We start from the raw sequence: 14,678 nt of genomic DNA, 5'->3' as shown, positions 1-14,678 counted from the left end.
TCAACCACCTTTGAAAAGAATAGGTATTACAATTAAATGTTAAATAAAGCTTTTGGAATAATGGAAAATTTATAAATGGAAAGTCAAATTGTTCAGTAACAATGGAAAATAACTAGTTATTCGCATGTATGGCAAAAAGCTAAGACTCCACAGAAGTCAAACTATGGCTGTGTTAATAAAGCCCCCTCACATAACCCTTACTGAGCAGTTCTTGCTATTTTCCCACTTAAAAAAAGAAATACAGATCTTGAGACCCAGAGGAGAACACTCACACACACAAAGAGCTAAGCATATTATCTGATGGATTTTAAATGTTTAAATAGATCAAAACAGTCTGCTTGCATACTGAATTCAAAGGCAAGGGACTAATGAAACTGATTAGGCTCAGAGAAAAATGATGGAATGCCACAGTTTCTACTATGCAAATAGCCTATCCGTGCTCTCTTAACTTAGAAAACAAGCTAATTACAGGATAACATCTTTTTTTTTTCAGTTTAGAAAGATTTACAATGGAAATGACTCAGAAACCTGGGGAACCCACTTCCCTGAAGACTGTTTTGAGCACCCATGACTGGAATCTGACTTAGAATAAAAAATTATTATCACCACCAGCTGGAGGGAGACATGCTGACAAGCCAAGGCTCTTTCCAACATCATTCCTCTGGGTAGGTGCAGAGAACCCCAGCAGCTGTGCTGGCAGAAACACCTCACATATTCATAAGGGAGGAGAGACGTGCAGTGTGTAGTTGAAGGAAGCCACCAGCAGTCATTTCTAACTTAAAAATACCAACTCATGCTTCTTCATGTTTTCCCTGTTGCATCCATGAAAATCAAGTTTACCGTATAAAATAAAATTAAAGGACATTATAAAACCCAAAGGAATCTTAATATTCAAAATAAGAAAGTAGTTAGAAAATTACCAAATATTAAAGCCAGTCCGTGAGACGTTCCCACCGCTATGAGACTGGACACGGCCTAGAAAGGAAAGGGAGACCAATCAGCGTCCATTCTGCAGACATCCTCCAGACATCGGCTGATGTGCCAGCCGCCGAAATAAGTCACTGCAGCCAGAGAACAGAGCGAGAAATCACAGTCACTTCCAAGAATTCATCTAAGTTTAAGAGAAGTGTTATCAAAATACCACACATTCAATATTATATATAAACTAGTCATTTGGCTGCCTTTAAATCTTCCGTTCTCAACCTATGAGTCACAACTCCTTGGGGGGGAGGGTGTCAAATGACCCTTTCAAAGGGGTCCCCTAAGACCATCAGAAAACACAGATATTTATGTTACAATTCATAACAGTAGCAAAATTACAGTTATGAAGTAGTAACAAAAATAATTTTATGACTGGGGGTCACCACAACATGAGCAACTGTATTAAGTAAGAGGCTGCACTCAGGGCAGGTTGAGGACCACTGTTAAAGCAACTTTAAAATTAAAAAAAAAAAAAAAAAAAAAAAACCACCCCTCCCCGGCAGCCCACTAAAGAGGTGCTTCTATTGCCCACAGAGGCAGGGCCTCTTGCAATGTGGGGGATGAGAAGACTTTTCTCCAGTTTATCACCAGCAGCCCAGCGACACCAGAATGTTCCACTTGAGCCCACTTCTGCAGCGGTGAGTAATGGGAAAGCCATGGAGGCAGCTGAAGGGAACCAGAACACAGATCCCTAATGCACTTCCAAGGCTCCTTTAGCTTGCCCCAGCCACTGCAGACACTCTGTGCAGGCCTGGCCCTGGGGTCCATAGCTGTGGAGTGTGTATTAGCAGAGTGAGCTCACTCATGCTAGTCCAGTCCTCACAGAACAAGGGAGGCAGCTCACAGGGGACCTAATGCTGAAAAGGTCTATTACTCCATTACCTGCTCTCAAGCAAACCTAACAGCTACTCAATAAAGTAGAGAAGCCAAACGCCAACATGACCAAGCTTTAAACTCGACTCCTAACCAAACAGTTATTATTGTAATTATTATTGTAATAGCACTGAATAGTTTAAGAATAAACCTGAGAGCTCAGTGAAATTAAAAATCTTACCTTAAGGGTTAAAAGGTATACTTACAATTGCTGTAGGCAAGCCAGCATCTACTTTGTCCTAAATGAGATTTTAAAAAAGAAGAATTTGAAAAAGATAACAGCATTGAAAGCAAGCATGCAGTCTCTCTTTGTGCACACTCTGACTGAACAACTTAGGTAAGAAGTGCGCCCTTGGCCTGCCCCTCCAGTCAGCTCCATTCCAAAGCTATGGACAGCAATCAACAAGCGGGAAAGCAGCCGGTTGTATTTAACTAACTGTAACAGAAACTCTGGGTACTGATTAGAAATACAGTATTTCTAATAAAAAATAAAGAAATAAAATAAATAAAGAGAAGAAGGAGGCCTGTTTCCCATAATTCGAACAGACTAGAGTCTACAGGACCAAAAGAGTAGAATCAAAATTTTCAGAAAAGGGGAACGTGCTGCAGGCACCCCATGTCTTAGGAGGAGGCTTCCCTCCAGCAGATTAACTCCACCATCGAGATGAAGCCCACCATCCATGGGAAACAACGAGTCCATTGTCAGACAGGGTGAGGCCAAACCTGAAGTACCACGTCAGCTCCTCCCCAGTGACCAAAACACAAAAGCCACCAGCTGTCTGATAGTAATCTCCATGCATTCTGAAAACTGACAAGTCCTGCTCTATTAATCCTAGCACACGTCCTGTGGACATAGCCTGAGGCAATCAGCACAGCTTGGGCGACACTGCACTGGGGCAGCACCTTCACCCAACGTCCAGAGCTGACCATGGATTGACATAAATACCTCATGCACGATTTGTACTCTGCCCTGCATGGAGAAAGCAGGGATGAGAGAGCTCAGATGAAAAGCATGAACCACATTCAAATGAATGCAGAAGCCATCTGACTTCAGAAGATATAAAGGACAGATGTGGGAATCATTTCAACACTAAATTGGAATTCTCCTGGGGTGGAGCAGGAAAATGAAGGAGAAGGGTGTAGGGGATGGATGGGTAGACCAAAAGTAAATGTTATCAAAATGCCATAAGGAAACCTTCAATCTTCTATGCTAACTAAAAAATAAAAACACTCTCGAAATCGAGATGAATGAGAAAGACAAAAATGGGAAAGTCAAGTGGCCTGGCTGGGCAGTGAGCTAAAGCAGAGGTGGGGTGGCTGAGCAGTGAGCTAAGGCACAGGTTGGGTGCTGAGCAGTGAGCTAAGGCACAGCTAGTGGGGTGGCTAGGCAGTGAGCTAAGGCACAGGTTGGGTGCTGAGCAGTGAGCTAAGGCACAGCTAGTGGGAGTGAGGGAGGGGGAGATGGAGGAGAGGAAGGGAAGGACAAAATTCATAATTAAATTATGCAATTAGTGACAGTGCTGCAGCACCCAGGGCAGTGCTTCTTGAAAGCCACCCTGACCCTGCTGGGATATTACTGAGAATGCAAGTCCCAGTGCTCTTCCACTAATGGCTCGAGTCAGAAGGTGATCCAAAAACCTGCATTTTAGCAGTCACCCCACGAGAGTCTGACACAGTGGGCATGTTTTCAAACAATAATAAAACACTGTGCTGAGGCATGTATAGTACCTTACTTAGGTTCATCCTTAAAATGGGATATTCCTTAACAATGTAATCCCAATGTATTTTAAATATAGTCATATGTCACATTACTTTGAGATGGGTCCCAAAACTAAACAGTAAGACTCAAAAATATCATGTTTCCAAAGTGTTTTTCATCCATGGACTCCAAAGTCAGGATGCTCAAGGTGCAAACAGGCCTGATAGAATCGCTGCACAGGGCTAAAGCCACAACTGAGCAGCCATCCAGGGAGAGCACCCCCCAGAGAGCCAGCTTTACATGTTAATAAGCCACCACAGCTTTACATGTTAATAAGCCAGCCATCAGAGAAGCATGCAACTTCACCAAGAGCTGCTAATCCGAGGTCAGAGAAGCAAGCCCAGCGGGCGCGCCAAGAGCAGCACTATCCGGACACGTCAAAGCGGCTAGCCAGAGCGATGTGCAGAGAGAGCAGAGTGCTGACACTCTGGGGCTTATCAGAACTGCCGCCACACGGCGCAGGGAACCCCTTCTAAACAACAGGCTTAACTAATCAGCGCTCAGTGTCTGAGTTCTAGCTCAGTCTCCACTACTCAAAATATTTTTTAAACTGCACAGGTGGGTCAAATGACTGCCCTGGTTCGTCTTGATTTTTGAAAGGAATGACTTTCATCACCTACATAAGGATTAAATTCAGAAAATGTCATGGAAACATGATCCTCAACAGGTGGTTTCCATTCTGGCAAGTATGAGTTCCTCTCCACCTAACAGAGGACGGGCACTGCCCAGTCTCCACGACGTGGCTTTCTCTATGTAACATCATGTCTGAGGCTATGTGCATCAGCCGGCTCAGGACACCCTAGCTGCCCAGGACGAACACCATTTCCTACCTGCAAAAGTGAGTTCTCTGACAGAACTGAAAACAGAACAAGCGCACGTCATGACTCCTACTGTCTCACCCTGTTCCAACTTAAATATATGAACTGTTAACTAAACTCCATGGAAACAACACAAACAACATTGAAGTCCCTGCTGTCCTCATCTCTTTATACTGCCTTCCATATCATGCACAGGACTGCTGAACTCAGAAAACGGACTTAGGCACGGGCTGTGAGGTCAGAGGGGAGCGTGGAGAGTGCCCAGTGACTCAGTGTTGCTAGCCACTTCCACGTACTGTCCCAGTATTCTAAAGCATTTGCAGAGGAGGCCACAACCCTGCCGCTGCAGCCATCGTACAACGGCGCTCACCTCCCTTCACAGCAGCACTTGGTTATAAGAGATCCCAATCCGCCATCTGTCCATAGAGAGGCTGAAGAGCAAGCACTTCACCTCAGCCAGACTCAGGAACAGGACAGCAACAGACCTGGGAAGAAGCTCAAGGAGAGAGCAGACAGCGTCCTCCCGGCTTACCAATGGGCTTCACTTGGGCACACTGAAATGCCCGCAACCTTTATTCTCACGGGTACATTAATTCCTCTGTCAAGATGTATGGCCATGTCTTACAAGTCAAAAGTAATCAGAAAAGCCATACAAGCCAAACACTGTATTCTTCCTAAACTTCGAGGCAGGAGAAGAGCAAAGCCTGGTCAGCGCTCATCCTACTGCATCCCTACAGGTCAGGCTGTGGGGAGAACGGACACTCACGGCTGCGGACACGATCTGTGCAGATATCCCCTTTAGAAGTGAATGTCGCATAACCGACCCATGCAGCGAGAAAGAGTCCGGTAACTTCTTCTTCCTAAGATAGAGAGAAACATTTAACAGATCGAAGGGCTGAAAAGGCAGGATCCCACAGCTCTGAAAGAAGAAAATACATTTAAAAAATAGAAAGTAACACTGTGTTGCTGTGATTAATTATTAATCATTATGTAGTTATTATTGTTAATTGATATTAAAAGATGCATAAAAGCCTAAAAGAGCAGCATTCCGGTGTGCTCTGACCCACCTTGAGGCTCAGGCAAGAAAAAGAGTGAACTAACATTCATCTCCCACTGCCCGCCTGACAGAATCAGGCAGCCCTCCTGCTGCTGAGTCTGCATCACCTGCTTGCCTGAGGGCCTCTGTCCTCCTTCCTCCCCCTAACTGTGACAACTTGGAACACCTTCCCAACGCCCTCACCCACACTTGTCACTCGCTCTGTTGCTCCTGCTTATGGCTCCTTTCACTCCGCCATCCTAAAGGGATCCTTAAACTTTTACCACACATTAATGGGGCGTTCCCATTCAAAGTAAAAGTGTGCTCTGCTGATCCCAAGAATGAAGTCACAGGCCGTCCTAAGGGATAGCTGTCTGTCCCTTAGCTGATAGACAGCTCATAAAGATGAAAGCACAGAATGCCATGCAAATGGAGAATGTGTCCTGCTTATTGGAAGCTATGAGGCACAGCTACCAGGAAAGAGCTGTCCAGTTCCCGATGGATGAGGATGTTAGGACACAGTGTGGGGAAACGACCACAAACAGGCATAGACAGGCTCCAAGTGGTAACGGTGCCAAGACTGATACCACCAAGGACTTCTGGCTATCAAGTACCAGTCACGTCCAACTCCTGCCCAAGAGCACCACCAACACAGTTCACACAAAATCAGGAGGCTGTTCAAGCTCTGACGAGATTATGTAGGTGTGATTTTTTTTCACCTAAGTTGCACGGTTCTCAAGTAAGAACCTGTGACAATATCAAAAGGTCAGACACTCCTGATTGGCAGCAAGAGAATACCATGGCTTTTAAACAGGGAATTCAGGCCATCAAAGACACCAGTCTGTTCGCAAAGCACTAAGCTATAATGAGGAGGTGGGCACCCCTACAAGGATCCCCGTCCAAGATGGCAGCCTCAGGAATACAGCCCTGACACAAGAGGAGGAACACCGAGCACGTGGGCAGCAGTCCAGCCACACGTGGATTCAATAAAGCGGTTCACGCGGCACTTCCTCCACGCCTCTCACGAAAGAACACTTCATGTTCTCACAAGAATCTGGAACGTGAAAACAGCCCAAACTGAAGTTATTTAGAGTTCGAAGCCTTTTCCCCTGACTTTTAATCATCTCTGAGAGTCTCCTCTGAAACTGCTCCAAGGAAATGAAGAATTCTGGAGCTGACCTTGGAAAGTGGGTGCGGGGGAGTGCAGTATCATGGTCTGCCAGGCAGCCAAGCTCTGAAGAGTGTGCCCCAACTAGGCTATGCCCCCTCCAACAGCTGATTAATTACACTGTAGCATGAAGACAGTTACTTTAAATAATGAAACTATACTGCATCATGAAGACGCTGGCTTTAAAAAGTCATGTTAGACTGTACCATAAAGCTAGTGACTGTAAGTAACTGTACACTTTAGCCAAGCGTAAGTATGATTTACAAGAATACTTACCTCTTTAGGTTGGCCCTGTCGCCGCTGTCTGAGCTCGCCACAGATGAGGTATCGTAAGAGTGAGAGTCGATGGTGTCGACGTTTAACAAGGTAGGGTCCTCCAGAATGAAAGACTCATCTTCATCGTCCGTCTACATTAAAAGAAGATGCAGCCATAAACTCAAGACTGCAAATTCTCTGCACCAAAGGGAGCCAGGCACTGTTGGTCTCCCCACAGCACCCCAGGGCCTGCTTCTGCTCTTCCCTTCCCTTCCATACATCCTCATTCACAGAGAGGCATGGCGCAGGACTCCCAGAATGAGTCCACACAGAGATCACTCTCTAAAGAGTTCATGAACTCCAAAGAGTTCTCTTACAGCAGAAGAAGCAGAGCAGCCATGCAGACCACTGTTAGCTGCAAATACCTTTATAACTCCAGGCTGTGGGATGCTTTACTGAGACTAACAAGCACTGGCTAATTAGAAGAAAGCAAATGCCACCTGCCTGCAAATGTCTGCCATGAAAACATGACAGGTATACAGAAGAAAGGCATTCTGGATGGGACACACATGCGCAGAAACCTTGATCTCATAGCATGGGTTTTACTGGGGGCGAAGGAAGTTGCCATAAGTGGCTGGAGTATATGAGCAGAAACAGAAGAAGGTCAGACAGAGGAGCTGGGGTCCAGGCTATAAAAGGTGTTGTTTTCCATCATGTTGGAGGGCCTATGTCTGCCTTGTCTGCTACTGTATCTGCAGTAGCTATTACGAGGCGAGGCATGTAACAGTACCCACGTATTTATTCACTAGAGTGCCATCTACACTGGGTGGCGAGAAGTCTAGCAAGACTTTTAAGGAGCAGAGACGAGATGGGAACCCTGTTTTAGAAAGATAAATGGGGTCACATGCTGAATGAAGGGGACAGGGAGAAGCTATGGCAGGGGGAATGTTAAAGACCAGGTAGACCAACGAAGAAAAGAATGCAGCTGAGGATGGCTGAGGCTAAGGGAGCCATGCAGAAAGAGACAGAACTACGCTAAAATCAGGGCCCTTGGTAACCTTTAAACAAGGGGAGGGGCAGGGCAGGTAAAAAGTGGCAGATGATTCCAGGGTGTCTGTGTTGAGGGGCATGGAGGAGGGGATACTCCTGATGGACTTTTATCTATGCAAGCAGTAGAGAAGAGGAGCTGGCTATGCAGTCGGCTCTGAATCAAGGAAGACACTTTCCAGTCAGTGTTCCAGGGAAGTCGTTCATGCTCATTACTCCACTCTCGTCTCACTGAGCTGCTGACCAGCAGAGCTGACCAGCAGAAAGTCCTAGGTCCTAGCCGCTGCCCACCCTCAGTCAGCGGCTTCCATGCCACACTCTCTACTGGCCATTCCCTACTGGAAACTCTCTCCTTGGTTCCCCACAGATGTGCCTCTTCCTGGACTCTCAGGTCATGTTTCCTAGCTTCTCCTCAGCTCACCACTAAACTGCTAATCCCCAGGAATATGTGTAGCCCCCTTCTCCTGCTACTCAGACACTCCCTACTTAAGCAAGCTTCTTCATAACCACAGCTTTAAGTGCCATGTGGTTATGGCTCTGAAATCTATCTTCAACATCAACATAAAGGAGTCTATAATTTCACTACATTCCAGAATTCTCCACCACACATATGTCTGCTAAGAATGAGTTTGTACTTGGCAAGGAGACAGTTACTTGAGAGCTGAGAGAGACTGCCACAATTGCTGTAGGAAAAGGAAATGATTTGGAAATAAGAACTACAGGGTAAAGGTCACAGGCAGGAGAGTCAATCAAAGCCTGGTTTGATTTTCTTAAGTAGCCTGGACACATAATTAAATAGAACAGATCACCTGAGAAAAGCCAGGCTTACTGAAAGAAATGGAGAAGGAAATAAAAGGATTGAGGAAGCCAATGCTACACAGTAGAGATGTCAACTTTCCCCAAACTATGTAAAACCCAGACGCTCTTATTAAGTTGAACAGTGTTCTCGAGGGAAGCCCTGAACCTTGCATGGTGAAAATACAAAACTTAGAGGTCATTCTCAATGGCAAGAGAGCTGGGAGACCCCAACCACTGGCTATCAAGGCCTATGTTTGTTTTGTTTATTTACTGATATGTGGTTTATTTAGATTTATGAGCATGTTGTGTACATGTGTGCATATGCCTGTGTGTACATACATGTATGTGCATCTCTGAGTCTATGGGTGTGTGTATATATATATATGTATGTGTGTCTGTATGTCATCTGAGTCTGTGTGTGTGTGTGTGTGTATGTGTGTGTATATGTGTGTGTGTGTGTATGTATGTGTGTGATGAATCCAGGGCCTTACATGCTAGGCACATGTTCTACCACTAAGCTACATTGTCAGACTTAAGATCTAAAGTTCCAATCTTAGAATGTGACACTGGGGCAGTCAGACAGAGGAATTAAATCAACTCTCAAATAGATGATCCTCTGAGCTATAGCAAAGGTGACATTACAACCAAGAATATTCTCTCCAGCAAATGGTATCAGATCATACCTCATATTGATACACACAGAAAAAAATCCAGATGAATCACAGATCCAAATGTGAAAGGGAAAACAATACAGATTTTGGAACAAACAAAACAATATCATCATGGCCTCAGAATGGCTAGATTTTCTGAAACACAGGAAACAAACAATGGGAGTCACAATGGGAAAGGTTAGAAAGCTGAACTCTGATAATATAGTTCCTGAGTATCAAATGGAAACAATAGTGGTGTAAAAATAAGCAGAGTGAAAGAAGACAGGCGTTGTGGGTTACATGTGATACAAAGACGCCCACAAATCACTTTTAGAAAAAAGTTTTCCACGAGATATTCAAATGAACAAAACCCACTTCGAGGCATCTAATGTCATCAATCTTCAGAGAAATTAAAATTAAAGTCACTATGCACCTTTCAGTAAGTATAAAAGACCAAAGAGGGACACACAAATTCAACAGTTAACAGGCACATAAACCACCAGACCTCTGGTACACTTCTCTTAAAGAACATATTAAAGGAACACTTTGACAGCCTGTGGCAGTGTTCTTAAAAGCCAAGTTACGCATGATTGCTTACCAATTCTAAAGGGCATGCACAAGAAAAATGTGAGAATGTAGCTGTGTGAACACAAGACATGATAGAATTATCCTCAGCTGTAACCACATGAATGTCTATCAACAGGAGGATGAACAGATGAGATAGATAAAGAAAGAGCCATAGTGAAGGGTAAACTGTTACAATAAGACATGACAAAACCTCAGAACACTGTACTAGGGAAAAGTCAGTGACGCAGGTATGTGTGCCTCGCACATACATGTACATACACATACATACACAAGAGTACACTATCCTGTATGTAAGGTTAGGCATACAAACCAGTCCATGCAGGTAGAAGCTGGAGTCACAGTTATTCTAGACCTTGGTGCTGAAGCCCAAGAGGAGCTTCTGGGACAGGCTGCGTACTCTACTGCACAGGTTGTTGTTCATAGGTAAGGACAGGCTGTGCACTCTACTGCGCAGGCTGCTCGGTTGGTAAGTGCCTCCATGATGCACATTTACGATTCGTTCCCTGGGCTGTGCGCACACCCCAAGATGTTCACAAGATATCCCTAGCTACTCAACAGCAGAACTGAAGTGAACCCAACATTACCCTGAGATTATGAAAGGCCAAGAGACAAGGTCATGGCAAGGTCAAAGAACAAGTTTAGTGGAAGAAAGGGACAAGAAAAAAGTTTGTGTTAGAGAATGTAACTTCCAACTTAGGACCCAAGAGGCAGTGATTTCAAGGCCTGGCAATGTCATCCTTTCATGTGCTGAGTCTTGAGTTCACAATGTCTCACAAGTTACTATCTTTCCATTTTAAAAACACCTTAGGTTCATTTGTGGCCAGCCTCCCTCAGGTTGATATAATGAACATTTTAGAATACATACATATAATATTCTAGAGAAAGAGCTTATTTACGCTGCTGCCTTTTTTGGTTTGTTAATAATTTTCTTTAATGACTCCTGATAGTCTTTGTTGGCCTTCAGACCCAGGACAAGGGGCTGAGGTCCATGTTTAACATGCCAAAGTGGACCTGGCCTCCAGGTTCTCCCAGCATCCTTCAGTCCCTACCTATTACAGGGCATGGCTGGAATACCCTGCCCTCTGCCCTGAACTTTCCAGCCCAGGGGCTGGGAGCTCTTTCCTATATAATCCAAACCTTGTGGTCTTCCCCCCATCTGCATTCTCTCTCTACTTGAATACGCACACTCTTCTCTTCCTCTGTCCCCTCCCTGCTGTCTGACTCCTCATGGAGATTTCCCTGGCCTTGTGGGACCAGTGAACCCGCCCATGATTGGCAGCTTCCCTTTATATACTTACTTTAGATATATAATTCAGCTTGAATTGGCTCATTTCATTGGTGGAGAATAACTTCTCAGTCTTCACAATGATTTTATTACTTTTTCTTTCTCTTATTTACCTCCTATCTTCCTAAACCTGCCCATTTTCAAGTCCCATTTGTCTCTCAAGGACAGAGGCTGTCATATGGCACTATTTAATGCCAGCATCTACCACAGAGACCTAATACATAGGCACCAAATTATACTCAAGGTGGTAACTATAGGATAAAAAGTCTGAGCTCACTTCCAGGTTTTGAAAACCCAGCAATGGGCTCACCCTAAGCTCAGGACTTGATATCTCACCAATCCTCACTCTGGAAATCGCTACCATGGAAAACTCTCCCCTTGACCCCCAGGAACCCTACATAAAGCCTGCCTTTTGCTCAGTTGCCAGTGGTTCTCACAAGAGCAGAGGCAGCCACCTCCTGGGTTTTTCCCTTCCAGTGAATCCCGAGTGAGGTTTGTTGTGCGGTAAGACTTTGTGGTATTCCTTGGCTCCTGACTGCCAGGATATCTTTCCTTCAGAGTTGCAACATTGGCATTGGGGAAACCTTCTCCCTCAGAGCTGTAACACTCACAATAACTGCATTACCTTCTCAGTGAGTTACATCAACAACAGAATTTACTGTACCTCGGGGACAAGAAAGTTGTTCTGGGACAGTTTGCTTGCATGATGGATGACAGTCTCATTCTTAGAAAATTTTTTTATTATTTTTAGATTATTAAAATGAAAATAAAAAATTAGACTTATTTATTTTTCTATTATATATATGAGTGTTCTGACCTCACATATGAATGCACACCATGTGTGTGCCTAGTGTCTAAGGAGCTATGAAGAGGGCATCAGATTCCTTGGAAATGAAGTTAAGGATGGTTGTGAGACACCATGTAAGTACTGAGAACTGAACCCAAGTCCTCTGCAGAGCGACAAGTGCTCTTGACTACTGAGATGGCTTCTCCCATAGAAGCATTATTTTTATTGACAATGTTTGTGTAAAGACATGCAAATAAGGCCATTAAGATCATATTCTATTCTAAGTATGATAGCTCCAACAAAAATGCAATTATGTTAACCAAACTGGCTGAAAATAATGTCCTTCCCTCTAAATAAAGGATTTTGTGTTAGAAATTATTAATTCTAAATACATTCATAAAATTAATAAATAAATTAATAACATTTCACTGCAGAAGGTTTGTCCAGAGCACAAGAATACCTACGTAAAAACTTAAAATGTGGGCTGGAGAGATGGCTCAGTGGTTAAGAGCACTGACCACTCTTACAGAGGTCCTGAGTTCAATTCACAGCAACCACATGGTGTCTCACAACCATCTATAATGAGATGCCGTGCCCTCCTGTCCTCCTTGGCGTCTGGCTTTTGTAGTACCAGAAGGTGCTATCCAGGCTGCTGATAACTGTCACTAACAGGCCTGCTAGTTAGGAACCGTGTGCTCCACTATCAATAGTTGAAAAATGGTACATCTTGAAAGATGTACACTAATGGTACAGCTGCTACGGACACAACCAAGTGTTAGTGAGTGAGTTTAAAGGCCTCTCCACAGAAGAAAAACTGTGTTTTGTACCCTTTACCTGAGGAAATGACAACGGCCAGGGCAGGTTACTGTGATTACATTGTGAAATGGGTATGACACGCCTGGATAACTGCCTTCTAAACACTGTGTCTGACGTCTGTTGCAGACAGCCTTGGTTATGGAGGAAGGTTATTTGCTGTGGGATGTGGTTACACACAGCGGTGACTCATAATAATGAAACTGCTGAAATTCAGTGACCATTGCTATGGTGTGATGACCCACTCTCAGTGTGTACTCCTGTACATATCAGCCCTTCACAACTCAGGTAATATAGTGGAAGAGAAGCCAGAAAGCTTGCAGGAGCCACAGGAGAGGAATGGAGTGCTGTGAACAGCTTTCACCTCAGGAGCTATCATGACTGTGCCACTGCTATCACAAGCAGAGATAACCCTGGCTCTGCAGGTATAGAGCAGGAATGGAGAGAGGGTCACCATTGTCTCACTTATAGAAGAGTTTACACAGGCCTTACATTCTCAGAGGGTTAGAGTTCATGATCATAATGGAAGGCAGAACAGCAGCTTCTGAAACCTCAAAGCTCACCCCCAATAACACACCTACTCAAACAAGGCCACACCTCCTAATCCTTCCCAAATAGTTTCACCAACTAAGACCAAGCACTCAATACGGCCTATGGGAGCCATTCTCATTCAAACCACCACACCTGGGCTTGCGCCTGCACTGGCCTCTTGTCTCACTGGTACAGGTAGTTTGGAAAGATCCAAGAGTATATAGGAAGAAGAAAATCAGACGTGATGGCTATTCTTCATTGTCAACTTGACTACATCTGGAATTAACTAAACCCAAGCAGCTGAGTACACCTGCGAGGGATTATTTTTTCCTACTAAATCATCTGACGTGAGAAGACCCATTTGTGACCCAGATCTTTTTTGAGGAGGGATGATCCAACTTTAGTCTGGGCCACACCCACTTTAGTCTGGGCCACACCCTCTTTAGTCTGGGCCACACCCACTTTAGTCTGGGCCACACCCACTTTAGTCTGGGCCACACCCTCTTGGTGGCAGCTTTTATAAAAGACATGGAAGGAGGAGGCTTGCTCTTTGCCTGCTTGCTCTTAGACTCTTGATGGCAAGTCCATCCTTTCACTTCTTCTTCAAGAGTTTGGCATATACTGAAGATCAGGTGAGACAGCCAGCCTTGTAAACTAAACATCTACTGGATTCTTGCACTTTCAGTTGGTAGTCAGCCACTGTTGAACTACCTAGACACAGCCATTCTAAAATACCTATATAATCTCATCCTCTATATTTTATATATCGTGTGTGTGTGTGTGTGTGTGTGTGTGTTCTATAATTTCTGTCTCTCTAGAGAACTCTGACTAACTTTCATGATGGATGAAAGCTGGGGTGGGAATTTTTATTGACTATATTTGAGTCATGTATTCTCTTCAAAGTAAGCCAAATAAACTTACTGGCTTGCCAAGTTGGACTTGCATAGAATCTTTTCTTGGTCTATCACTGGTACCTTATCTCACGTGAACTCACATTTACTCATGGACACCCCCACCCACCCACCCAGAAAGGTAACAGAACAGCTGGGAAAAGGGCAAAAGATGAACAAGACATAGATTATTGCTGGCCAGCAGAGCTGCCTGCCATGATGAAGACACTGAGTCTTTGCTGACCACTACAGTAGGCACTAGCCACACATGGCTACTGAGCTTCTGAAACGGGGCTTGTACAACTGAGAAACTGAAGTATTAAGGACTATGATTAACACAAGGGGTTTTGTTGGGTTTTGGTTTTTTTTTTTTTTTTTGGTTTTTTTGAGACAGGGTTT

The 14,678-nt window shown here is 44.4% G+C and overlaps 1 protein-coding gene across 5 annotated transcripts in view; it reads right to left on the bottom strand.

The window, feature by feature from the left end:
* Positions 1-14,678, bottom strand: part of Vps8 (VPS8 subunit of CORVET complex) — a 212,540-nt gene that overhangs the window by 183,712 nt on the left and 14,150 nt on the right. For all 5 annotated transcript variants that reach the window (XM_029470466.1, XM_021184755.2, XM_029470467.1 and 2 more), the window contains exons 4-7: positions 6,912-7,042; positions 5,198-5,291; positions 2,061-2,093; positions 921-975 (exon numbers count right to left, since the gene is read on the bottom strand). In XM_029470466.1, coding sequence (XP_029326326.1) covers positions 921-975; positions 2,061-2,093; positions 5,198-5,291; positions 6,912-7,042 — 313 coding nt within the window. The remainder of the gene's footprint in view (positions 1-920; positions 976-2,060; positions 2,094-5,197; positions 5,292-6,911; positions 7,043-14,678) is intronic.

This window comes from Mus caroli, chromosome 16 (genome assembly GCF_900094665.2).
Source record: "Mus caroli chromosome 16, CAROLI_EIJ_v1.1, whole genome shotgun sequence".
NCBI classification, from domain to species: domain Eukaryota; kingdom Metazoa; phylum Chordata; class Mammalia; order Rodentia; family Muridae; genus Mus; species Mus caroli.
This window is presented reverse-complemented; position numbering and strand designations above follow the sequence as displayed.